Source organism: Pectinophora gossypiella, chromosome 19 (genome assembly GCF_024362695.1).
Source record: "Pectinophora gossypiella chromosome 19, ilPecGoss1.1, whole genome shotgun sequence".
Lineage (NCBI taxonomy): Eukaryota > Metazoa > Arthropoda > Insecta > Lepidoptera > Gelechiidae > Pectinophora > Pectinophora gossypiella.
In genome coordinates, this window is record NC_065422.1 from 5507775 (window position 1) to 5534496 (window position 26722).

General features: G+C 39.0%; 2 protein-coding genes across 3 annotated transcripts; one reads left to right on the forward strand and one right to left on the reverse strand.

Annotated features, from left to right (window-relative positions):
* Positions 1-1357: 1357 nt before the first annotated feature.
* LOC126375569 (uncharacterized) lies at positions 1358-4091 on the reverse strand. Of its 2 annotated transcripts, none has more exons than XM_050022568.1 (3): positions 3981-4091; positions 2530-2774; positions 1358-1656 (listed from the first exon to the last, which is right to left on the reverse strand). In XM_050022568.1, the coding sequence occupies exons 1-3, from the start codon at positions 4020-4022 to the stop codon at positions 1434-1436; spliced, it is 510 nt and encodes a 169-aa protein (XP_049878525.1). In that variant the 5' UTR covers positions 4023-4091; the 3' UTR covers positions 1358-1433. The 2 variants fall into 2 exon arrangements, with proteins under 2 accessions (XP_049878525.1, XP_049878524.1); XM_050022567.1 differs by lacking the exon at positions 3981-4091 and adding an exon at positions 3334-3758.
* Positions 4092-21771: 17680 nt separating this feature from the next.
* Positions 21772-23567, forward strand: LOC126375801 (alpha-(1,3)-fucosyltransferase C-like). Its single transcript, XM_050022888.1, has 2 exons — positions 21772-22595; positions 23234-23567. The coding sequence occupies exons 1-2, from the start codon at positions 21772-21774 to the stop codon at positions 23565-23567; spliced, it is 1158 nt and encodes a 385-aa protein (XP_049878845.1).
* The last annotated feature ends 3155 nt before the right edge of the window (positions 23568-26722 follow it).

A 26722-nucleotide genomic window follows, 5' to 3' on the forward strand; every position in this document is an offset into this window, starting at 1 on the left:
CACGATCCGGAAGCCCCGGCGTCGAATCCCGGTGGAGACATATCACAAAAATCACTGTGTGATCCCTAGCTTGGTTAGGACATTACAGGCTGATCACCTGATTGTCCGAAAGTAAGATTATCCGTGCTACGGAAGGCACGTTAAGCCGTTGGTCTCGGTTAGTACTTACTGGTGTATGTACGTAGCCGTTACATGAGTTATGTCAGGGGCCTATGGCGGCTCAATAATAACCCTGACACCAGGGTTGATGGGGTTGGTATTCCACCTCACAACCCACACGATAAGGAGATAAAAAAGTGTTATGTCTGTCTGTCTTTTGTCTTGTCATGTGAGTCTTATTTTTATTAGGTACAGTCATGAGCAATATATACGTAATGTACCCACTTCACGAGGCGGCTCAATAGTAACAGTTGACAGGTCCGTTTTTTTACAGAAGCGACTGCCTGTCTTACCTTCCAACCCGCGAAAGGAAAACCAGCCCAACACAGATTAGGCCACATATCTCTGAAAATGCATTTCTCGGGAATGTGGGTTTCCTCACGATGTTTTCCTTCACCGCTGAGCACGTGATAATCATTTACACACTCCGGTTCACAGTATAGGGATCAAAAATATTAGAATTTTATTGTTTTATTTATTGTGCAAATTTCATTTAAACCTTACTTACTATAAATGTTTTTGTACAAATGCGGGTTTACACTAAAATTCCTATACTACGAAATATAGAGAAATAGCATAATATTTATAATGTGTTATAGGAGAGATGACTTGGAAACTATTAGGAGCAAGGAAAAAAAAGAAGCTTTGTTTAGTTGCTCAACTCCGTGGATGCCCAGTCTATGGAGAACCTCAGGGTAAATTCAAACAATATGGTATAAGATCGTTGACATAGGTTTCCATAAGCGAATCTTTAAAGACTTTAACTTCAAGTTGTTTCGTGCTTCAATTTGATCGTTCGCGACTAAGAAAGTATCTTATGCTATCAGAAATTTTCACAAAGCTTGAAAACTTTGACAACTGGATTGGCATTTTAGTGCTTAGTTGTTGATATATACGCTGGTACTGTGCTGTAAGTGTGGTTGAATATACGCCAAATACTCATAGACGGCTTGATATTCGGACATATAGATTGTGATTACTTCAGTTATCGTCCTTGAATCATAATCAAAATTATCACCATGATCGTTGTTACCATCATCATCAGCAGGTGTTCATCCACTGCTGGTCATAAGCCTCTCAAAATTAAAATTCCTTTCTTGACTCTTCTCATCCATATTGAATAAGGATGAGTTTCCTTCTTCGAGAAGTCGATCGCAGGTTCCACATTCAAATCGGCGTATTAATTGATACCATAAAATAAAAACCTTCACCTTTAATTCACATAACCATCCAAAACTAAATTAACACTTAACTCAAGTACAACAACATCGGATTTAAAAAGTATATGACAGCATTCTTCTGACGGTTTCGAAAATGGATTTGAATTTTTTCACTCGGACTGCTGGGAATAACAGGTCTAGGACTCCTCTTTGTTTTAGTGGTAGAACCTTGACGCTGGGTGTCGTGGTGGTTGGTGGAGCAGTTGTCGTCGTTCTTCGTGTCCTTGGAACTCTTGTTGCTCTCGTCCGTTTTGTTATGTGCGACGCTTTTGGAAATCTGAAACCATTCATATGTAAGTTTACATCTGATGTGGCTTAAAGATCTGTCTGTGACATGGAATCGGACTAACAGAAGCAAACTTATATTTATACCTTTCTTAGTGGCTAAGCAAATAATTATCAAATATCAAAGCGTAACAGCCTCCGTGGTCTAGTGGTTAGAGCCTTAGGCTCACGATCTTCGATCCGTTGGTCCCGGCTATTAGCCGTAAAAACACCTACACCAACCCGCATTGGAGCAGCGTGGTGGAATATGCTCCATACCCCCTCCGGTTTATTGACGGGAGGCCCGTGCCCAGCAGTGGGACGAATATAGGCTGTTTATGTTATGTTATGTATCAAAGCGTATAGTCAGTCTTAATCAGTATTGATGTCAAATTCGTCAAGTTACCTTTAAAAAAACATAAGATCATTCTTGTATTCTTGCAAGAGCCTTCTTCAGACATGACAATGTTTTTGTGCTTGGTGGTCTTATACTTGCTTTATTACGGAAAGCAATAAGGGAATTGAACTTAAAATGGTAAGAAAAAATGTATACTTATAAGAAACACGAGTCGTCACATCATCCATTATCATCAGGTGAGATTTTGACCGGTCATAGGACGGGTGACCACAAAAAAAAGTTTTCATCTCGAGCTCCTCTGTGCTTCGGAAGGCACGTTATGCCGTTGGTCCCGGCTGCATTAGCAGTCGTTAATAACCATCAATCCGCACTGGGCCCGCGTTATGGTTTAAGGCCCGATATCCCTATCCATCCATAGGGAAGGCCCGTGCCCCAGCAGTGGGGACGTTAATGGGCTGATGATGATGATGAGATTTTGACCTACTGTAGATGAGCGTCCTAAACCTTAGAATTTTGTGAATAAACTACCTTGGTGGAGGTGTGGTGGTAGAACTTGTAGAGGTCGTGGAGGTGGTGTAAGGTCTGAACTCCGCGAACTGCGACGGCATGTGAGTCAGGGTGAAGTCATCGTCTTGCTTCTTTATCGTTGTCACCGAATCATCATTCAGCGACGCCAGACTGTTTGAGAATATCTCGTTAAAGTTCACATTGTTGCTAGTTGTAAATATATGACTTATTACTGGGTCTTCTGTCGACTCTGAAGAGGATTTGGCCTGCGAAAGAGATAAAGATATGAGTATATATGTGTAACTGGATACCTTACTAGTATGCCGCGATGGTTTTGACGCGAGATAAGATGAAATACGATAAGATGCCGAACACACAACAGAAATATTTAAAACAATAATGCTTATTGCTTCTGTTATGTGTTCTGCATGCATCTTATCATCAACACAAGTCGGAAAAATTGTCAAAAATTCGATGTAGAACTATCTGTATGGGCGATAGACTGCTCTCCAGGACCCCGATATCGACCCTACCAGCGTATTCGGTGATTTTATTCATCCAACGCTTAATATACAATAGTAATAATCTCAAATATAATATTCTCATACGACGCCTTGAGCCGAAGTGCCCAACCGTGCACTCTCAGGTCTGTTGTCTCTTAATTTTGTACCGGGTGAGACCTTAGCGCTCGGTAAGTCTACAATAAGTCACGTTTTCGAAGTGGTTGCTTTTGATAATTAGTTCTTTAAGTATGACTATCTTCTCAAGAATCTGATATCAAGTGAACGTGCAGCTTACGACAGCTGCTAATTCGATAAAACTTACGTTATCTGTTCCAATCCAGTCCCACCAATGTTTGCTTCCACCTATTCTAAAAATACTATTGTATTCCTCTGGAGCGACTATAAGCTGTTTCCGAGGTTCTTCAACTATGGGGTCATATGTGTACCATCTTTTATTAAGCTTCTTAAATTTATTTGCAAAATCTTGCCCAATACTATTTCTTAATCTGTACTTTAAATCTAACATACTCTCTGATACACTGAGTTTAAAGTTCACAGTTGCTAGGATTATCCACTTTAGTATTAATTGTTGCATTGTTTAAATTAAAATGATTTGTTTTAAAATTAATTTTAAGTTTTAGTTTGGCAAGATTTGTACTGTCTTTTGTTTTATCCCTTTAAGTCCTTTAAGATTTTTTTGTATTAAAATTTTATTTAACTTAAAGTGGTAGGTACCCAGTACCTCCACATTTTTAATTTAAATGACTCATAAAATTAAATATACTACAACTAATATTGAATTTAGATAATTCTAAAAGTTAATCAGTTTAGACAACCCTAAATGTAAAGGTATCACTACACATTTAACATGAAACACATCACAACACAAACATGAAATAAAAACACACATTCAAATAAAGAATATAAAAGATGGCCGACGCGTCAGTATTAGAAGAGAGATGTACTTACAATGAGAAAGACAATAGCCAGCACTAAACCGATGAAATTCATATTGATCTGAATATGAACCTTCGAATGACAGTGCAACTCATTGTCCGGAGCTCAATCGCCTACTGTTCGGATGCCCAGCGAATTGTTTTAAATATAACAATGTAGTGTTTTCAAATGTGATAGAATAGGTGTAAACACGTGATTGTTTAGTTAAAGATTTAGACAACACGCAACGAAAATAGTTACAAGAATGTATCGGTTGTTATTGTAAATGTTACGTAGATCTCTTCCTGGGCTGGGATCAGTTCCTAAACTTTAGTTTCGGATAGACCTTCGCGGAAGTCAGAGTGTGAATCGACGCTTGCGCAATAGTTTGAGGTTAAGAGAGGTAATATACGTCAGATTTTTTATGCGGTACCCGGATCCGGTAGGCTGGTTCGATTACGAAGTTCGCAATAATTTAGTTTGTTAAGCATGGAGGCATTTCGATAATCGAATACTACTCCAGGATCCGCGAACCTGATGGAAATACCTGCCTCTCTACGGATGGGTTGGCAACAATCAGCATTCGATAATTATTGTTTTTTGATTAGCCCTTACTCAACTCATAAGGTGTTTGCTTGCTAAAGTGACGATCTATAGCAACTACTAAGGTATAATATAAAAGGAAGTGGGCTCATGGTATATAACAAGATAATTTAAAATCAACTCTATAATGAAAAAGTCATCATTATAATCAATTTAAAAGTCACGTTCTTGTCGGTGTGTCATTTTAGAGGTACCTTTTTATCTGTCAAGGGGCAATTCTTTGACTTCTTTATAAGACACGACTTTCGCCTTCTCTTTAATTTGTCCCATGTAAGCTCTTCTTGGTCTTCCCCTTCCTCTCTTTACTTTTATGGACGCACCGAACAGAAATTGCCCAACAGGTTTATGATCTCTTATGGAACCAAACCCACAGGCAACGAAAAGGTACCGTATCAAAATAACATGATAATTTTAGACACAGAAAACAAGTTGCAATGGTTTACAAGTTCACCTACCAACAGCTAGAAAGTATAACAACATGATTGATGAGGTTAAATAGCAAAGATGCGACAAAGATACAATATTTGTAAACAATAAAAAGATAAAATTCAATTGTGCTTGCCAATTGTATAGGGAAATTGTGTTTTCAACTATTATAAATCTACACAATGCTGTGTGACTAGAATATACGGGCATAGTGACCGTTGGAACCACAGAAGCTGAAAGAATGGTTTAAATGGAGATATACAGGTGTTAGTGACATCGTAACGAAAACTTTGAGTGATGTTCAGGCCATGATTCTGAGTTGATATCAAGTGGAATTTTCCGTCGCAAAAGTATGGAACGGAAAATAATTTAAAAAACATAAGAAAATCATAAATTTTCCGACAGGAAATTCCACTTAATATCAACAGAATCATGGTCTGAATGATCCTCCTCAGTATTCGTTACGGTGTCACTAACAGTAGCGCCGCCGGTTCGAAACCTTGCACCATGGACTTGCACCAATAAATTATTAAATTACTTTAAGTGCAATTTCCATTAACACAGCTGGCCCGACCGTTAGACGGCGATTCGGCTCACCAATTATCACGTTGGTGTGAAAGCTCAGTGAGGTGTGGGTACTTAGTTCATCTTGCGATGAATGCACCTTTGACTATCACATTGGGATATAGTTGTGAGCTTATGTTATGTTATGATCTAAGGGAAGTTTCAGGAAACACTTTATATTTTACGTAGCGAGTTACATTTTCGGTATAAATTCTGTCTTGTTGAATAGAATCGCGAACGTAAAAGAATTCATGTTAGCTAAAGGTGTACGTAGTCGGGTGAAATCGTATTTGCCTCCAAATAAAACGAAGCGTACAGTGTCTAGAGCCTCCGTACACTGCCGTACATAAACTGTTTGTGTCCATTTTCTAATACGATACGAGAATATGGGAAAATATCTGAGTTTTGCAGGTAGATAGGTATGTGACAAAAGTAATGTATGTGACTTTATCAGGATTTCCTATTTGAACCCTATTCAGAAAATGTAGAGCTTTTTTTTTAATGCCACTATGAAGTGCATGTACACCACACGTTCTGTGTAGTGTGTGTGTGTGTGTGTAGTGTGTTGTTGGTAATACACCTCACAACCCACAAGATATTAGAAGATGTAGTGCATAATAGTAGTTATCGAACCTTTTTTTGACAGGACCTATTGTAAGTTTGCTTAACTACGTAACCAGACCAAATGGTGAGTTTTGAGGACTCTCAATTGGTAAACAAGTGAAATGTAGTTACAGTCTTGTGTTTGAAATTGATTGGAAATTTTATAAGTAATGTAGGTACGTTTTTTGTCGCGTTTTGGAAGATAAGCGACACAATTTGTCAAGACTTCGAAATTTTTATTTTTGTTATTTCCGAACCTGAAGGTAATCCGAACCTGAACGATATCATTACCTTCAGGTTAGGAAAGTGGACCGACCCCACGGTGGTATAAAATCGTCGCTGATGTCGCTAGCTGATGTATCTGCATTTTTTGGCTAAAACGGATTTGCATGTTTTCAGTTGTCAATAAGACACAATGATGATGATCTCCGACCGATTTCTGATGTAAGTGAGTAATCGTTATAATATATGAGCCATGTCAGGGGTCTTTGGCGGCTCAATCATAACCCTGCCGGGTTGATGAGGCTGGTATTCCACCTCACAACCCACACGATAAGAAGAAGAAGACTTTAGCAAAAAATTACAGGTAAGTACGTCAGTTAGCAAAGTTAGTCACGAAATAAACAATTTGAGTTGTTAATTTTTATAACATTAATAATTCCCGCGGTTAACCGTATCGCACGTAACAACGCACACACATACCCACGCTCACTCCCCGTAAGGATGCTTATGATGCGGTGTTGCAGTTTATTTAATTTCCTCAAAGGCATTACTTGGAAAAAGCATGTTTTCAAGTGCCTCTCCCCTCTAGAACGGTCTAGAGGGAGTCGGGCCTTTTTGTCAGCCTTTTATGTCGGGAATTTATTTTGACGCGTTCGTCTCGGCGTTGCACGCGCGAAGCGTAGTAATGGCATGCGAAATTGTCAAAGTGTGTTTAAATATATACTTTTTTCACTTCTTTCCTGAGATGACAGTGAAAATGACTTTGCGATTGTGTTGGTGTGAAAGGGTTCTTTGTTGTTGTTTTTTTTTTGACGTGATTTATTGGATTTGTCTCAGGAGTCGCTACTTGGTTAAGTTGAATTATTGTAAGCATAAGTATCGATTGCAATGATCTGTTTTTTCAGCGCTCCCCGCGGCCTTCGTGGTCCAGTGGTTAAGCGTTCTGCTCACGATTCGGAGGTCCCGGGTTCGCATCCCGGTGGGGACACATCTCTTTGTGATCTCTAGTTTGGTTAGGACATTGCAGGCTGATTACCTGATTATCCAGAAGTAAGATGATCCGTGTTTCGGAAGGCACGTTAAGCCGTTGGTCCCGGTTACTATTTACTGATGTACGTAGTCGTTACTTGAGTCACATCAGGGGTCTTTGGCGGCTCAATTATAACCCTGACACCAGGGTTGATGAAGTTGGTCATCCACCTCACAACCCAAACAAAAAATGTAACATCGTTTTTAACATTGTTTTTGTGTTTGCACTACACACACACACACGCTAACACGTTCATTTAAATTTGCATGCTACGATATCCTGTCTTTGGCGAATAAATTTGCACATCTAATATTATATAAGCAAACACCAAATTGAAATTGATCAGGGAGATCGGCCGGAGAGTCATAGTCAGAGGGGGTGACGGTAGGTCTGCGTCTTACCTGGTCCAACGCCTGTCAGTGGCTGTGCAACGGGGCAATGCCGCTAGTGTAATGGGTTCGTTTGGACCAGGTCAGATTCAGAACACTTAAACGCCTAGTTGACGTGACGAAGTTACGTATGTTTCTGATTATGAGTTTTGATTTTATTTTTTATTGTAAATGATGTTGGATGTCTGAATAAATAAATAAATATGATCGGACCTTTTATTTGCCTTTTATGTTTCTGATTTTAAATGATATAAAAAAATACCCATACAAAAGAAATACATCAAAATCGGACCTGACCTTGGCAAATTAGAAGTTAGCTAGGAAGTTCCGTCTTTATTGACTCCACTAACGGTGCGTTCGCTTTATTTTCCGTCCACGTCGAGCGAGTTTTGATGTAAGTAAGTATTTATTTAGGCGATTCTCACACTGCCCCGCATGATGCAGCGTAGCGCGTGGTTGCGCGTTCTTCCGTTGCTTGTAAGTATCTCCGTTTCATCCGCATGAACGCGCGTGATGCATTTTCTGTGTGTTAGACCGTGCGTGTTTTCTATAAGTACAAACGGAGATACTTACAAGCAACGGAAAAACACGCATCCACGCGCTACGCTGCATCATGCGGGGCAGTGTGAGAATCGCCTAAATAAATACTTATATCAAAACTCGCTCGACGTAAAGGGAAAATAAAGCGAACGCACCATTAGTGGAGTCAATAAAGACGGAACTTCCTAGCTAACTTCTAATTTGCCAGGGACAGGTCCGATTTTGATGTCTTTCTTTTGTATGGGTAGCTTTTTGCGGGGCAGTGTGAGAATCGCTTTATAGTACTTACATAAATCCCCCTGTCTCTTGTACATCAAGTGACGTGTATGTGCTCCACGACGAGTATCGGAGCCGAAATCGATTTCCTGACTCCCGTAATGGAAGGACACATATCCCGACGGCGCACTTTGGATAAGGTACTATGTATGTATTATAATCCTGTTAAACGGCCTCTGTGTTCAGTTGTTGAGCTTCGACTCTCGATCCCGAAGTCCTGAGTTCGATTCCCGGTGGGGACACGTCTAACATTAGATGCACATTACGACTCACGATCCGAAGGTTCTGGGTTCGAATCCCGGTGAGTGATCACTCGATTGTCCGCAAGTAAGATGATTCGTGCTTCGGAAGGCACGTTAAGTCGTTGATCCCGGTAATAATGAGTCATGTGATCCAAATGGGGTCTTTGGCAGCTCAATAATAACCCTGAGACCAGGGTTGATGAGGTTGGTAATGCACCTCACAACCCACAAGATCTACCTATTTATCTAGTTCACGACTATATCCCAAATGGGGTAGTCAGAGATACATTAACCGCAAGAGGAACTAAGTACCCACACCTCACCGAGCTTTCTGTTGGACCAACGTATGTGACTAAGATAGGTGGTGAGACGTATCGCCGTCTATAATGGTCGAGTCAACTGTGTTAGTGAAAACTGTATGTACGTATGTATGGTTGTATGGTAAGTCCTTGTTAGGTTTGAAAACTGGGGGGTTAAAATGGCCACATCGAAGCAATTCATCTAAAAAAGCAATATTGCAATTTGACATTTGCGCATATAAAAGTAAGTGCGCAATGCAAACAAAATGTCAAATAGCAATATTGTTGTCTTAGATGAATTGCTTCGATGTGGCCATTTTAACTCCCCCGTTGTGGGTAAAATGTCTAGAATACAACAGAACTGAACAGAACAGAACATTCAATACCGAAGCGGTTCCGTGTTGTGTACATTGTCGTATTTTAATCAAGTATATGATCTGAGATTAGCATTGAATAATGCAGGTCAATAGAATGGGTCAATACCTAGATTGATGTTCCGGCCAAAGCGGTTTGTGTGGGATATCCCTTAACTTGGAGTACATATGGGGATTTATTGCGTCGGATTTGTTGGGTGAGATTGTTTATTGTATTGTTGGGTTTTATTTTATTTATTTGGAAAACAAACAGCTATAATATTACAATTACACATCACATCCAAAATTTAGCGTAAGCCAACAAAGTGTCCACGACCAATTTTGTAAAAGGCATATAGAGCTTACGACTTCATTTTTCTCGTCATATTGTCGGCGTGTGTAGGAGAGACGTCAGCGCCCCGTCACGCCGATAGTGTGACGAGAGCTTAAGTTTCGTCACACCTCGGACAGTCCATACAAAAATCTCATTCTTACTGTGTGCCGCCTAACGCGTAAGTGCGAGCGAGCCAAACAGCGCGCTCCTCTTTACTCCTTTGCGGCATTTAAGACTAAAGTAAGACCCAGAGGGGGTGAGGTCGGCGCCCTATATGTTTTGGTGGGGGGTGGGGAGTTACCGTTCTACTTATACATAACGTTATTTATTCATTTTTCTATGGTTACTGCCGTGTGGGTCGTTGATGATGTGGGGGGGTCTAGTCCTGATGGCAGAGTTATTACTGAACCGCCAAAGGCCCCTGACATGGCTCATATAACGTTTATGTAACACAACGGAGACCTCAATGGCGTTACTTTTATCCCTATTGTTACACCATGGCGTTTATCAGCAAATGAAGAAGCAGGCTTCTATAGGATCTATATACGACAATCAAGAGTTAGAAAAATATATCTCATCACTAATTTAAGAGCCACACTCTTGTCGATGTAGCATTATCCATGCATGCATGCATTTTTAGGAAAAAATAGGGTAGTGGTTTCCCTCTTGCCTTCCGCCCCGCAGTACTATGTCTGACGCGAGTGGGATGGCGCCCAGAGTAGTCTATTTCAAAGCCGTACTAGGACTCCTGTCATCCGCCTGGGAATAGTACTGCGAGTTACTGCTGCCCTCTGTCGGGTTCCAGGTTACAGTCCCTGTAACTTGCCTCTTCCTTCCTACATTGCCATACCGATGGCTCCCATCTCCGCATCTGCGACCGTTAAGGTCTTCAAAATTTAATCTACTAACAAAAAAAATCTATTGTTTTTTATCTCTTACAGTATCTCAAAACATGTATTAAAAATAATCTTAATCAGTGCTTAGTAAACTTTTCAACGAAATCAAGTTTATAAACTGTGACATTGTAAGAACCTTCGCTTGCTAATATTTTAATGTGGAGATAATTAATCACGGCGGTCATATCAATAATATTTATATTTAAGAACTTGAGGAGTCTATAGGCCATGATGCTCATTAACATGTTGGTATTTGACGGAGTTAGATCGACTGTCGAATGAGGTTTTAGCTAAGTGATCACCTATTTGAACAAAAAGCGGTTCCTAAAAGTAGCACCGGAACTTACGCAGAGAGGTTGACTGTCAAGCATCTGTCAAATAAAGACCAGGCGCGCACTACGAGTTTTTCGCCGCGCGGCAGAAATGAGCAGGCATACCTAATGTTGCACTGTAATACTGCGCCGCTGCGGAGGCTCTGCCGTCAAGTGCGCGCAATACAATTTAAAACTGTTTGGTACAGTATTACAGTGCGACATTATGTCGCTGCTTTTTTCTGCCGCGCGGCGAAAAACTCGTAGTGTGCGCCTGGCCTAAAGATGGCGAAAAACGTTTTCTTTTTGCTATTTAAGTAACTTATTTATGATTTTTAATAAATAAAAATGTAGTAATTAGTGCGAAATTTTGTGTCATTTTTCTATGACGTCACAGGTTGCTTCTTCATAGAATTCCACAGTAACTACGCGTTTTGACGATTAGTAAAAAAGTAACTGGTTTGACTAGTTGCAAATTAGCCTATTTACTACTAGGCTGGTCGCTTCAGTAAAAAACCAGACAGTGTCAAATCTTCAAGTTGGGTAAGCGGATACTGTGAAAATCGGCATAATGATAGGGAGATGATGAAGATGGCCGAATACATGGGCTATGCGCGTGTCCAAACTTAATAATACCAGATCCTCCGGGTTTTGTCTCGTGTGTCCCCAGCCCTGAGACAATGGTCCGTTTAGTTAGCCGCCAGTAATGTAAGCTGGACACCTTTGTTCGGGCTGCGAGTCGATTCACACTGTACAATGCCGGCAATGCATCACTCTGATAGCTTGTGCCCTAATCCTAAGCTGCTTGCCTGTATTACACCATATATCTAATATGCGTACATACAGGTGGATAAAGGTGGTAGAGCATTGATTGTTAATTAGGAAGCGATAGCGAAACGCAGATATGAGTCACCATTCACCGCTAATAATAATAATCCACTACAATCTCTGTTTATTTATTTTTTCTGTATCCATCTAATGATGAATCAATATTTTTTTTACTAATAACAGAAACTTTGTATAAGGTTAGTACTTTTTTAGAAGATAATGAATGCATGGGATTAACTGTCTGGGAACTGATTGACAACCCTCGTTGCATAGGTGTGTTGATTATATGGCGCATAGCTACTAAGGTGATAAATACATTTTTTTTATATTATAATTATTTTGTGTTCTACTCTTTATTATGTTAGGGTTCGTTATATTTATTTAATGAGGAGCTCGGTGGCGCAGCGGTAAACGCGCTCGGTCTGCGATTGTTGAAGTTAAGCAACTTTCGCAAAGGCCGGTCATAGGATGGGTGACCACAAAAAAAAAGTTTTCATCTCGAGGTCCTCCGTGTTTCGGAAGGCACATTAAGGCGTTGGTCCCGGTTGCATTAGCAGTCGCTAATAACCACCAATCTGCACTGGGCCCGCGTGGTGGCTTAAGGCCCGATCTCTCTATCCATCCATAGGGAAGGCCCGTGCCCCAGCAGTGGGGCCGTTAATGGGCTGGTGATGATGAAATTGATTTAATTATTATTCGACTAAATAACTACAGACGGAATAAAGTCGTGAATCTGTATCACAATTTTATCATTTTTAATTTGATGCTGGGAGTTAATTTATTTTGTGTTTTCTTCTTTTTCGAACGGGGACGTTTTCCCGCCTTTTTGAAAGGCGATGGCGGTATTTTTGTTCGGTTGCGGGAATCTGCTATGAAGAGTTGGAGAGTTAACATTGTTTATGAAAATATAACATTATACAACAGAATTGCTGAATTGTTTGTTTACGACGAGGACCTCTCCACTTGAGAGCAGTAGTATTATCACATTAACATTAATACTGAGTTGGTAATCTTTCATTTCGCTCGCTAATATCGTGAAAAATATCTGTATTTGAAAAAAAATATCGTTGAGTAAAGCGCTTATTACATTGCCAATCTATCGGGCCCAACGACTCAAGGTCGCGGGTTTGAGCGTCAAAATCGTGACCCCGCCGACTTATGAGCTAATACAGTCATGAGCAATATCTTGTACCCACTTTAGTACCCTGTCGCACTAGCATATTTGACATTTAATGAGACTTATGGTTTAATTTGTCAAGAAAGTTAATGTGACATGGTTTCAAAGTGTATACATATTAGTACTCGTGACTGTACACTGCCTGATCCTGATGCCCTTATCGCTCCTAATGATCTTATGCCTCTTAAAACCTATGATTTTATAAACGTGAACAAAAGATAAAAAAAATGTAAAATTATTTTTATGCTAAAAGCAAGATTTTCACAGATCTTTAAATCATATTAATTACTGCAAAAGTAATTAACGCTTTCACGGCATTCGTTAAAAACTAGACTCGCGGGACTACGGACGCTGGGACGGCTTTATGCAGTAGGAGTCAAGAAACTCATTTAGTGATTTATTATCTACACAACTTATCTTGTCTAGCCTGAAGTGTCCCACTGCTTGGTAAAATCATCGCTCCATAATTTTCTTCCATCACTTACTTTTCGTTCAGGGCTTCGTTTGGTCAGTCTTACTACAAAATGTATAGGAAAGTTCACGTTATTTTCGCAAATACTAGACAGCTTCTAATAGACTAAAATATACTTAAAAGCATGCAAAAATTTCTTGATTGATCTCGCTAGCTATATTCCGTTTTTACGGGCTCTAATTATCTAATCTGAAAAATAAAAACAACTTTACAGGTCGGGTTTTTTACAGAAGCGACTGCTTCATTTCTAGGGATTAAATTCTTTACCCGGCTTTTGGGCGTACTTGCAGAGCTTTCGTTAGAGATTTGCGTCTATTTTAAAAAATGAGAAAAGTGACGTTTCTACAATTTAGCCGTCATCAGAAAACGCTTATTGAAAGTCGTACATTATACTATGTAAGTACGGTCACGAGCATTAATATGTACTTACACACTTTGGTACCATGTCACATTAACTTTTTTGAAAAATTGAACTGTAAGTCTCACTAAATGTCAACTATGTTAGTGCGACAGAGTCCTAAAGTGGGTACATTATATTGCTCATGACTGTATAGTATACGTCCCACTGCTGGGAACAGGCCTCTATTCTCTTCATCCTCCATCATCCTCTCATTTCTCTTATTGAAATTCATCTATCTATCTATCTCTATCAGCCTAAATTCATATCCAATTTCGGACGTAGGCCTCTCCATGTTTTTCCACGAGCATTCACAAGACCGAGAGGAAGACCACCAATGAGATGGAAGGACGACATCGTACAGCACGCAGGATATGACTGGATGTTAACAGCCCAAGATTGAAAGTCATAATCTATTTTAATTCTATCCCACAATAGGTAGATACTTAATAAAAAATTCCGCCATTTTGGATCGTGGTTATGGGCTGAGGACAATCATCATCATCATCAGACCATTAACGTCCCCACTGCTGGGGCACGAGCCTTCCCTATGGATGGATCGATCTATGGACGGAGATCGGGCCTTAAACCATCACGCGGGCCCAGTGCGGATTGATGGTTATTAACGACTGCTAATGCAGCCGGGACCAACGGCTTAACGTGCCTTCCGAAGCATGGAGGAACTCGAGATGAAAACTTTTTTTTTTTTGTGGTCACCCATCCTATGACCGGCCTTTGCGAAAGTTGCTTAACTTCAACAATCGCAGACCGAGCGCGTTTACCGCTGCGCCACCGAGCTCCTCTTATCGGATTATACATGAAGCTATAAAATTGAAAACTAAGGACGTTACCTGAAGAATGAAGACTGAAGACAATTTCTGGGTGCTTCTTCAAAAGAGATTAAAATGACCAAAGACTAGGCTGTATGGGCTGAGGACAATAAGCGGCGTTAAAAATTCCTCAAAAAAAAAATTCAAAAATATTTATTTTTCAAAATTGGCTTACAAAGTTAGCGCTTTTTGAACGTCAAACATAATTAAATTACATAATATGTAACTAGCTGTAAAACTACAACCACATCGGAATCTGTAACGCTGAGGGAAAGACGTGGCCAGAAAACCTCCCAGCACAGGGCCCTAGTCCTACTGTTTCATGTTTTCCTTTCTTTTCTTTTAATCCTCTTAGTTCTTGGTGCACTATCGCATGTGTGTGCCTGCGAGCCCTCGCTGCACCATCTTGTACTAATTGGTGTACGGCGCGAAGATGTTCCGCGATTTATGGAACACCCACCACCTATTACTACCCGCTTGTTATTATGCTTACACCTTCTTTAAGATAATCACTTTTCAAACATGGAATTTTCAAAAAGAACAGCTTGGTTGACTTTTCTATAGTTCATTAAGGGGAAGACTAACAGGTAGGTATCTATACTCCTTCAAAAATTGCTTGCTTAAATCAAATAGAAGAGCGTCTAGTAAAATACATTGGACACGTATTCAAAGCTAACAGCTTCTAAGCTAGGTATATGACTGAATGTAATTTTCTTTCTCTCTGAAGTTATGATTGGGAGAAGTACTAACGCAGACTTCGCCCTAATATACATACGAGCCCGATGTTCGCAGGGACTCACCTGAAAGACTTAACATGGATATGCTAAAGGTCATAACATACCTAATATGTATATACTGTGGACGTTCCACTGCTGGGCACAGGCCTCCCGTTAATCAAATCGAATATACGGGAGGGGGTATGGTATATTATATCTCCATGGTATATTTTTTTGCAGCACTGGAGTACTCCACCACGCTGTTTCCCGTGTGGATTAGTTGAGGTGTTTTACAGCTAATAACCGGGACCACATCGGCTTCGGCTCCGAAGCACGTAATTTTCTTACTTTTCCGACAGGCCTTATTGTCCTTACCAAAGAGACTCCAAAGTGAATGTCAATGCATAAGTACATGTATTTTCCCCTATTTTTCTGGTCATACAGTGATTCGAGTTTGAGGCAAATCTTGATTCTGAATTATCAGTTAAAAATAGGAGGAATATGATAGATACCTAACAGAAACTTTTGTAATTATATAATTTCCTAATTTTAAGCAGTTCCAAATATTTGTAGGTCTTTATTGAGGTGATAAATGAAAAGAAAAGTAAATATAAGTACCTAATATCCTAAATACTCCTTGACTTTATTAATGTTTTTACTTTTCAGTGTTGAGTAAATTATTTTTTTCTATTTATATGATTTTGCAGTTATAAAATGGTAAATTCTTTAGACCTATTATTTTCCTTCATAATTATAAAAAATGATAAATAAAAAAGTAATATCCACAATAAACTTTCTCGCTAAGATCGGACCGTTACGGCTCTGAACCCAAGTCGCGTATGAAGCAAAATTAGACTTTTTAAACTTGCTGCGAACTTCGATTTTACCTCATTTCGCTACTCCCAAGTTATTTCCACGGCCCAGGTGGAACCACGCTTATTACTTAGGTATTTTTACAAGAGCTTGCACTCAGACAAGTTTTAATCATTGCGAAGTATTCAAGTTTATGTTTATTTAAATCGGTGGTATTTAGCTAAGTTGGAAGAACGCTTGAGTACGGTTCATATCCCATTTTAGATTATTACTAACATGGTAATCTAATTAGGTAGTTTCCCTTGACATTGAGATGAGATTAGCACAAACCTTATTATAGTTGGCGCGGAGTGGGCGTGCCTAATATACATTTCTGCCTACCCCTTTAGGGATACAGGCATGATCTTATGTTATAAATATAGGCCATTAGATAGATGTCCTTAGAATAAAGTAATTTACGTTTGAAATACCTGAATTATACTAATGTTTTATTGCCAGACACAAAAAAGTGTATATAAATGTGTGTGTGTGTGTGTGTGTGTGTGTGTGTGTGTGTGTGTGTCCAACAACACCGTTTGGTTTAACTAAAAATAACCAAAGGTTAATTTAAAAATTAATGGAATATTTTATAACGATATTGTAACGAACGTTTTCAATACTTCAACAACGCGAATTTATCACTACCTACTCTTCCAATCCCGTAAAATAAAACGACGTACAATTTTTCATCTGCCAGAATAAAAATCGGAAATGCATGAAAACAAGGGAATTGTCATTTATAACTTCCTATCGGTTGTTTCCGAAATATTCCTATGAAATACGAGGCCACGACGAACGTCCGCGGATAAATAAAATGAAATGTTATTCTTGTAACTACGAATTTCGGACGTGGTTTCACTGTTAGCGGGTCGAATATATAATTGAAACTTTTCTTTTCATTGAAACTTACTAAGTTGTTTTTAACCGACTGCGGCGACGCAAAAAGGAGGGTTAGGTATTTGTTTAACCGCTATGTATATGTGTATGCACGTGTGTTCCAACCTAACTTTTAAACCAACTGTCAGAATTTAACAAATGAGGTGTCACTAGAACCGTCTTGATTGTCCGGTGGTTATAGGCTGTGTGACGTCACGTTAAATTTAATGTGGCGCCCTCTAGGGGACATAAACTGAGGACGAAATTTTTTTTTTTGTATTAGGTATCAAATCATCATCAGCCCATTAACGTCCCCACTGCTGGGGCACGGGCCTTCCCTATGGATGGATAGGGAGATCGGGCCTTAAACCATCACGCGGGCCCAGTGCGGATTGATGGTTATTAACGACTGCTAATGCAGCCGGGACCAACGGCTTAACGTGCCTTCCGAATTACGGAGGAGCTCGAGATGAAAACTTTTTTTTGTGGTCACCCATCCTATGACCGGCCTTTGCGAAAGTTGCTTAACTTCAACAATCGCAGACCGAGCGCGTTTACCGCTGCGCCACCAAGCTCCAAAACCGAGCCGAGGTATCAAATAAAAGGGCTTAATTAGCACATTTCAAATAGTGATTTTTAGGAGAGAGAGTTGTATGCAAATTGCAGGGTAGAAAACTGTTAAAGAGATTGGCATTCGACCACTTCTACATCATAAACATTACTTGGAAGAATTTCAGAGAAATATACTTATGTTTTCTTGTTTCATCATCATCTCCGCTTACCTAACCTGAAGATTTGACAGGTCCAGTTTTGTTTGTTTGTTGGAATGTCATTTTTACGTAGTCGGGTTTCAGTTTTTAAACTTATATTTTACACTTACATCAACTCAAAATCATGGCCTGAATCATCCCCCTCAGTATTCGTTACGCTGTCACTAACACATTGTGAGGAAACCCACATTTGCGTTACTGAGGTATGTGGTCTAATTGTGATTTTCGTTTGCCATATCTTTTTATATGGTCGTAAGGCCCAAATGCCTTTTAAAATCCAAATCCCATTGTTTAACTATTGTGTCTGGAAATCCGGGCGTTACGAGGATATGCCCATGAATGCTCAGATCTTCCCATAATTTGTCCGACAAAAGAATACCCTCGGACAGTACATCCGACCTCATCTACGTCACATTACATCACATCTAGTGACGTCACCGGAGACCACAGGAATGCCAGTCTCTCGGCATTCCCAGTTAGTCAGGAATGTTCTAGAATGCCACTGAATGCAGTGTACTGCAAATATCTGTCATATTGCCTAGTTTGAATGCTGACAGCGTTTTTATTATACTCTAAACACGTATATGCCGTGTTAGCCCAGTTGGTAGACGCTTACCTCTCAATTTAAGGTCGCAGGTTCGAATCCAGCTCAAGCCTAAATCAATGATTGTAGAATTTGTTGTGCACGTGCTCAGCGGTGAAGGAAAACATCGTAAGGAAATCCACATTCCCGAGAAATGCATTTTCGGAGGTATGTGAAAACACATACAGATGGTATTGGGCTGGTTTCCCCTTCACGGGTTGGAAGGTCAGACAGGCAGGCGCTTCTGTTTATTTTTATGTGACTTATTGTAGATTTGCAGCAGATGGCATTAACTACTTGGCTGGACAAAAGTCGCTTCTGTAAAAAACTGGACCTGTCAATCCTTTATTTCTTTTTCGTTCTTTAAATCTTCAGGTTAGGTAAGCGGACCCTGTGAAAAACGGGATGATGCTAGGGAGAACATGAAAATTAAATAAAAAGAACCCATTCGATTCAGTACAAAAACTCGTGCTGTATTTAATACCGATTCGCACGTCCGAGGGCGGTGATGCACGAAACGTCATAATTGAAAATAATCCCGCCACGTATCGAATATTGAAAACCCACTTTGACACAAATACGATAAAATTGACACATTTAATTAATATTTGTGTTTTGAATCGTTAAAATATTATTTATGACGCTCAGCTAAAGTAAGGAGGATAGTAGCAAATGAGAGGGCACGGTAGTGCCCCGGCCAAGACGAGCAAATTATTTTGTTTTATAAATAACTAGCTGGTACCCGCGACTTCGTTTGCGGGAAACCCTACTATTAAAACTAAGTTTCCGACATAGTATAGTAGTAGGTTCTGTTTGTGGAGGAAGTAAGACAAGTATGTCAGAATCAGAGCAAATGGAATACCAGAGTCTCTGCTTACCCCGGTGGGAAATAGGCGTGAGTTTATGTATGTATGTAAAAGTTTCCTACAAACTTTGCTATCCTTTTTTACCCCCTTAAGAGTTGAGTTTCACAAAATCCCATCCTATTGAGCACCTACGTCTTGAAAGGAACCCCCATGCAAAACTGGAGACTTCTAGTACTGATAGTTTCTGAGATTTCGTGATGAGTCGAGTTATCCACATTCCCGAGAAATGCATTTTCGGAGGCATGTGACCTAACCTGTGTTGAGCTGGTTTTCCCTTCGTGTTGGAAGGTCAGACAGGCAGTTGCTTCTGTAAAAAACCGAATCTGTCAAATCTTCAGGTTAGGTACAAGCGGACCCTGTGAATAACGGGAAAATGCTAGGGAGATGATGATGATTTATTTTTTACACAATTATACCATCCCTAACATTTAGAATTTGAATTTACGTCTTCTACACACTATGAAAACATCGTAAGCACAAATGGATATGGAATGCCACCGCCCCGAAGGAAAATCTACAAAAAGACAATATGTTTACATTAGAAAAATCATAGAAATGATGTACAAATACTGCTTCTTTCGAATCGCCGTTGTCACGTCGCAAAAGGGTATATTTTATGGAATACGTAATTTTGTTTGACTTCATACGCGGTGTCCGTATTTGCCGAAGACTCTGCGTCCTACATGCAAAGAGTTTTACGTGTTTTCATTGTATCACGGGATATGTTTAGTTTTCAAACGGTTGGAAAACTCGGCGGATTTTTTTGTTATTAATATAAATTATTTAATAAAATAGCGGGCCAACTTTTTAGGACGAGAACAGTTCAGAACAGAAAGGTACCATTTATTCAATAGCATTTATGTATTAAACTTGCCAACAGAAAAAAGTAATCAACGCTGTGTATTAGTCATTTCAATTAACACGTTGGCTGCCATGAGCATCACTGACACAACACCTTCAGAGGTGTTGTATGGTGGGCAGCCAACTTGTTAAGTACCTATTTAAACACGACTTGGTTTTTGTTTTTATTGCCATCTTAGGGCTTTGTATTTACAGTGGCTGCAAGTTGTTTATAATATTAATTAATTTTGTGGTTGTTTACAGCAACCTCATTAGGGGTTATAAGCGTGAAGTTATGTACGTAAGTGCATGTAATTGTCCTTCTTTTTGTGAAATTAAACATTAACGGATCGTTTGTTTACTAGACAAAATTGACGTGGGGAAGTGGAAATGCAGTAAACTTCTAACGAAAATAGGTCTTAGCAAATAGAAGAAGACTTCGACGTATAGGGAAAAATTCTCGAGAGCTTTTTGACTGCGAACTGACTTACCAAGTCCTTTGAGGGCGTAGAGTGTCGGGGGACAGAGGGGATATTTGTACTTGAGAACGAATTGAAGTAGACAGTGGTGTTGATTGAAGAGATGCTCTTAATTTAGTTGCGTTAGATGGGTAAAACTATAAAACACACATACGTAATAATAAAATATACAGTAAAACATAAAACCTCCACCTTTTTAGTAGTTAATATTAATTTGATATTTAAGAAAAAACAAAACAATAACAATACTTGGCAGTATGAAATTCGCGCCAATCTATGTGTGCGTTATTATGTTAATTCGAAACGGTCCTCACATACAACGACATTATAAAATTGATAATAAGTATAACTTACAGATAAAAAATGTCTCTCGAAATATAATACAAGTCCGGAATGTTTACACACTGCCTTATTTCGGTGTCAATTTTCTTGTCGTCAACGAAATGAGGTTTAATGTAAACAAATAGATTGTTAGTCAACAATAAACAAAACTGCTTGATTACTTCGGGTCCGTATGTGAAGACCGTTGATTTAAACTTACTGCAGAGGATTCAGCTGATGCTTTTGTAGTCGACCACATCCAACATAGCCCCAATAATTTGTAGGTCAACATGTGTGTGAACTGTAACGCCTTCAAATTCCTTAATTCTGTTATTTTACTGATCTATTTTCCTGGATTTGTCTGAATCTCTAATGTTTTAGTACGTTCAGACGCTTGTCATTTTTCAGATAACTTCCTAGAATTGACTTGTTGACCGCTGTGACCGTTTAACGCAACTACTCAAGTAGCATCTGTTTTACGTTCATGTTTGTTTATTAACAAACGAAGAATCTCTTGTTTTTCATCGTCACTGCGAGTCATTGGCTTGTATTTATTGAGATGAAACACTGAATTCACTTCATTGTTCCTCAAACGGCGTCACTATGTACATGGTCGCGAGAACCGAGACGTTTGCGAAGCTATTCTTTATTGTTAGTTTACTCGGGCTCCTTATGTACATAGTCCTCGCTTTCTATACATTTCATTCCGCTTATCTAACGATCACTCAAATGAAGAAAGTGCAAAGCAAGATTCAAGCTCTACGCAACCCAGAGGTCGTTGGGCCGTACAAGAAACACGAAGTATTGAACCTAAAGTACATTCTTCTTTGGACAATACAGGGCCAAGAAAACCCTTTTGGAGAAGGACAAACGCCATTCGTCGAAAATGACTGTTTGTATCAAAATTGCTACATGACAACAAACAAAGAGTTACTCGATGATCTGACAAAATATAATGCTGTTGTTATCAACGTTACAGACATAAAAAGGTGGAAAAAAACAAATTTGCCTCAGAAGCGTTCTCCTGACCAGAAATACGTGCTGTATGCAAGAGAATCGTCATATGATGTCACCATCTGCAACGCGCAGGCCGACTCTTATTTCAACTGGACGTGGTCATACAAGTTGTACTCTGATATCTTCAGTCCATTTATAGAGGTGCGGGATAAGAAAGGGAATTTCATTGCACCAAGCACAGAAGTTTCTTGGAGAAGAATGAATGATCCTGTGGATGGAAGCAGTTTCGGCGAAAAGAAGAAAAAGGCTATTGTGTATGTTATGAAAAAATGCAGGGACACAGCAGAGAAAATCCATCATCATGAAGCTAAGAAGCTGCGTAAAGCATTGAAGTCAGAGAATTTGGAATTTGATATGTACGGTTGCAAAGACCGGCCGTGCCCTAACGATGATTGTACTAAGTTGATCAAAGATAATTATTATTTCTACTGGGTCGATGAAGGTAGTTTTGCAGAAGATTACGTGACAGATGACATATTGAAGGCGTATGACGCTGGTGTGGTGCCTATCGTGCTGGGCATAGTCGATTATACTAAGTAAGTCCTATTTTTTAACACATCTACCCATTATTATTCTGATCAAAATAAAGAGTAGCAATATAGGTAGCAACCATATTTGATTCAAATATCAAGCAACAATTATTTTTGTATATACCGCAGCCATTATTATTTTTGAATGATTATGTACCCCAGCTACGAGAAAATGGGTAATTATCACTTTAAATCTGTACAGCGCCATCAATATTTTGGGCAACTTTCCCTCAAAGGGATATAGTCATGAACTTATATGTAATTAAGTCCAAGAAAACAAATCATTTTCTATTTTTATTTAACTTATTTATGAATTTTAATAATGGAAAATGTAATAATAAGTTACATTGTATTACGTTTTTCTAGGACGTCACAGGCTAGTTTCCAACTAGTCAAATCAGTTACTTTTACTTAACGTCAAAACACGAAATTACTGTGGTGAAAAAGCACACTGTGACTTTATCGCAAAATGTGATGAAATGTCGGACTTATTACGTTTTTCTTGATTAAAATTCATAAATAAGTTTAATAGAATAAAGAAAATGTTTTTCGTTAGTTTTGGATCTGACTTTATTTAGTAATCAGAATTTCATAATTTATTTTGAACCTAGTACACGACCCCATTACCTATCTCTTCTTTTCAGGTTCCTGCCAACAGGTTCCTATATCAACGCTGCGTCCATGACCACCAAGAACTTGGCTGCTCTTCTCTTTTACATTCTACGTAATCCTACCGTGTATTACGGGTTCTTCCGATGGAAACAGTACTATACCATTCGAAGACCACCACCTAACAAGGGAGTATGTCAACTTTGCAGTCTTCTGAACAACCAGAGGATCGTGCAACGCCACGTCCACTATGAACTTCTTAGAAAGTGGTGGTATCCCGGAGACCTTGATAAGAGATGCATGAAAATCCGTCATTTACCTGAAAATAATACTTTAGATTATACTAATGAAACTCGTTATTTGTTATAGATTGTTTGGATTTGCATTTATTTAGACTAATCTTTGGTGTTAGGACACCGACCATGAATCCCTTCCAAAAACTCTTTTGGTTCGCGCCAAAAACTCCCCCCACCCCAAGCCACGAAAAAAGAAAAAAAAAGTTGACTCGACTACCGCCGTCGCGTGTTTCTGTACAAGAAATTTCTAAAATAAGATAAAGGTATATTATTTGAAGTTGTGCTGTTTAAACTTAATCTGAAAGTGCACTAGCAGTATCCAAAGTACCCCGGGGTCAGAAGAAACCAAATTCAGCAATCCTGTAAGTACCTTTCCTTTTGGTCGGTGTTTTGAATGGGCAAGGCTATTTTTCAGATTCAAAAATATCACTAATCTCAGTTATCCAACATTCGGTTTGCTAAACAGGGCAGGCGAATGCGTCGCCACAGTGTATACTCCAACAGTGAGCCTACTCGACTGTTGTAATTTGTGTACGATAAAACGACTACGTCAACCGTACCTCAACACCTCCGCGCATGTAAAAATGAGGTGTGTCAAAAAGTCAGAACCATAGTAAGTGAACTTCCGTGGTCTCATCATCATCATCATCATCATCAGCCGTACGACGCCCACTGCTGGGCATAGGCCTCCCCCAAGGATCTCCACGACGATCGGTCCTGCGCTGCCCGCATCCAGCGGCTTCCCGCGACCTTCACCAGATCGTCGGTCCACCTTGTAGCAGGCCTACCCACTGAGCGTCGTCCGACACGCAGGTCTCAGCCTTAATCAATTTACAGTCACTGTTGATACATACTACATGCCTACTTCCCACCGGGCTAAGCAGAGACAATGAAATTCCATTTGCTTCGATCTACTCTGAACCGGCGTGTGTATATGAAACGATTGATGAAACGAAGCAAGAGAAGTGTGTCAGGATCGAAGCATATTCCATAGTCTCTGCTTACCACAGTGGGAAATAGGCGACAGCATGTATGTACACATACACGACCCTGCTCCATTAAAATTAAGTGAGTGTTATCTGAAATCAGACTTGGTGAGGTCGGTCATTGGACTCATAACAGTTATATTATAACCCACACGAGAAAAGAAGAATGTTAGAGTTACATTTTTTTCATACGTGGAGAAAAATTCCTTACTTTCGTTTTAATATAAAACATCCTTTGTTATAATTTGAATGTTATTTTTGTGTTTTATTTGAGTACCTATTAAAAGTTGACATTTTTGAATGTGGTAAGTATGTTAATTCCACTCACAGTGAAGCAGCGTGGTGGAGTATGCTTCATAACTACTTCGGTTGATTGAAGCAAAGTCGGGGTCCTAAAATAGCCACACCAGAGCAATTCATTAAACAACATTGCAATTTGACATTTGCGCAGAAATCAGAAATCATAATCATTTATTCAATGTAATTATCATAGAACTTGTTTAAGGTCAATATAACATTTTTGAATCTTCATCATTTCTCAAGATATTATGGCTGAGGAGAAGAAATGACAAGAAACTGCAACAGAAACACGTCTTTTAAATCAATGTTGGTGTACGTTACAAGTTATTTAATAATTAGAGGAACAGATTTAATACCAGGATTTTTTATCATTTAGGTATTCATTAATGTGTGTAAAAGTATGTGCGCAATTTAAACCAATGTATAGCAATGTTGCTTTTTTGGATGAATTGTTTCAATGTGGCTTTCTTGAGCCCTCTGTGCTCAGCATGAGGCGTATATAAGCTGCTTCTTGTGTTTATTGAGAAGGAAATTCATAAATTTTTGAACTGCCCTCTGACAAAATGTTTGTTTCTCCTGTATTTTTTTATGATCATTTTCTATCAAAATGTCAGTCTATTCATCTATTGTCTGTGTAATTCTAAGACAACGGCGATATTTCCATGCTAACCTTCAATGATTTTCTTTATGAAACCCTTTTGTGAAGACCCGAAGGCCTTTGACACTTGACAATTTTTCTACCATAGCTTCGAAGCACGAAGTACTTTAAATGTCACAAACATAAAATATATACAACTACTTAAATAAAGAAGAAAAAAAACGTAGAATGCGTTCAAAAATAGAATGACTGACAGATTTGCCCTTTTAATACGAATAAAAACTACTTATTTATCCCATCAGGTGTCGCTGCTGTAGAATGTTCTTATTATTTTTTCTTATTTTTGTATTCTGGGTAAATACCCAGAATCATGATCTGAATGATCTCCTTAGTGTTCGTTACGACATCACTAACACAAAAAAAATAAACAATTAAGAATACTCTACAATGTTATTTTTTTTCTTTTTTTGTATTCTGGGTAAATGCCCAGAATCATGATCTGAATGATCCCCTTTATATATCAGATATCACTGACACCCTGTATACATTCACGTCTGGGTTACACGGAGGTGAACAGAGACTATGGTACGATATATTGGTAACGTCTTCTTCCTCTTCTTCATTCTTCTTCTGTATAAAGTAGGTAAATTACTATTACGGTTTCTTCTTTTCCATAGTAATATATTATGTACGTATTTATAATATTTATATATTATTGTAATCATTATTTATTATCTTCTTTGTATTGCTTTTAATATTATTAATATAGTTTATGTAGTTGTTTAGATATAATTATATTATTTATTTTATTTTTACTATTATTTTGCACTGTCTATATACCTAAAAGTTACTTCGAAGGCATTTTTACTTTACCAATAAGGACGCCTGTTGTACTATCTAACTGATTATAATTGTTTATGTTTTATATTTATTATAAGTGCAATAAAGAGTTTTTGAATTGTATTGTATTGAATATTGCATTTGTTCCGATCCTGACATATTGCTATCCTTTTCTCCACATTCATCAATCGTTTCAACGATCTCCGTAGTCCAGTGGTTGAGCGTTGGTCTCACGATCCGAAGGTCCCGGGTTCGAATCCCGGTGGGGACGTGCCACAGATATTACTCTGTGATCCCTAGTTTTGTTAGGACATTACAGGCTGATCACCTGATCTGAAAGTAAAATGATCCGTGCTTCGGAAGGCACGTTAATCCGTTGGTGCCGGTCACTACTTACTGATGTAAGTAAGTAGTCGTTACATGAGCCATGTCAGGGGCTTTTGGCGGCTCAATAATAACCCTGACATAAGGGTTGATAAGGTTGGTAATTCACCTCACAACCCA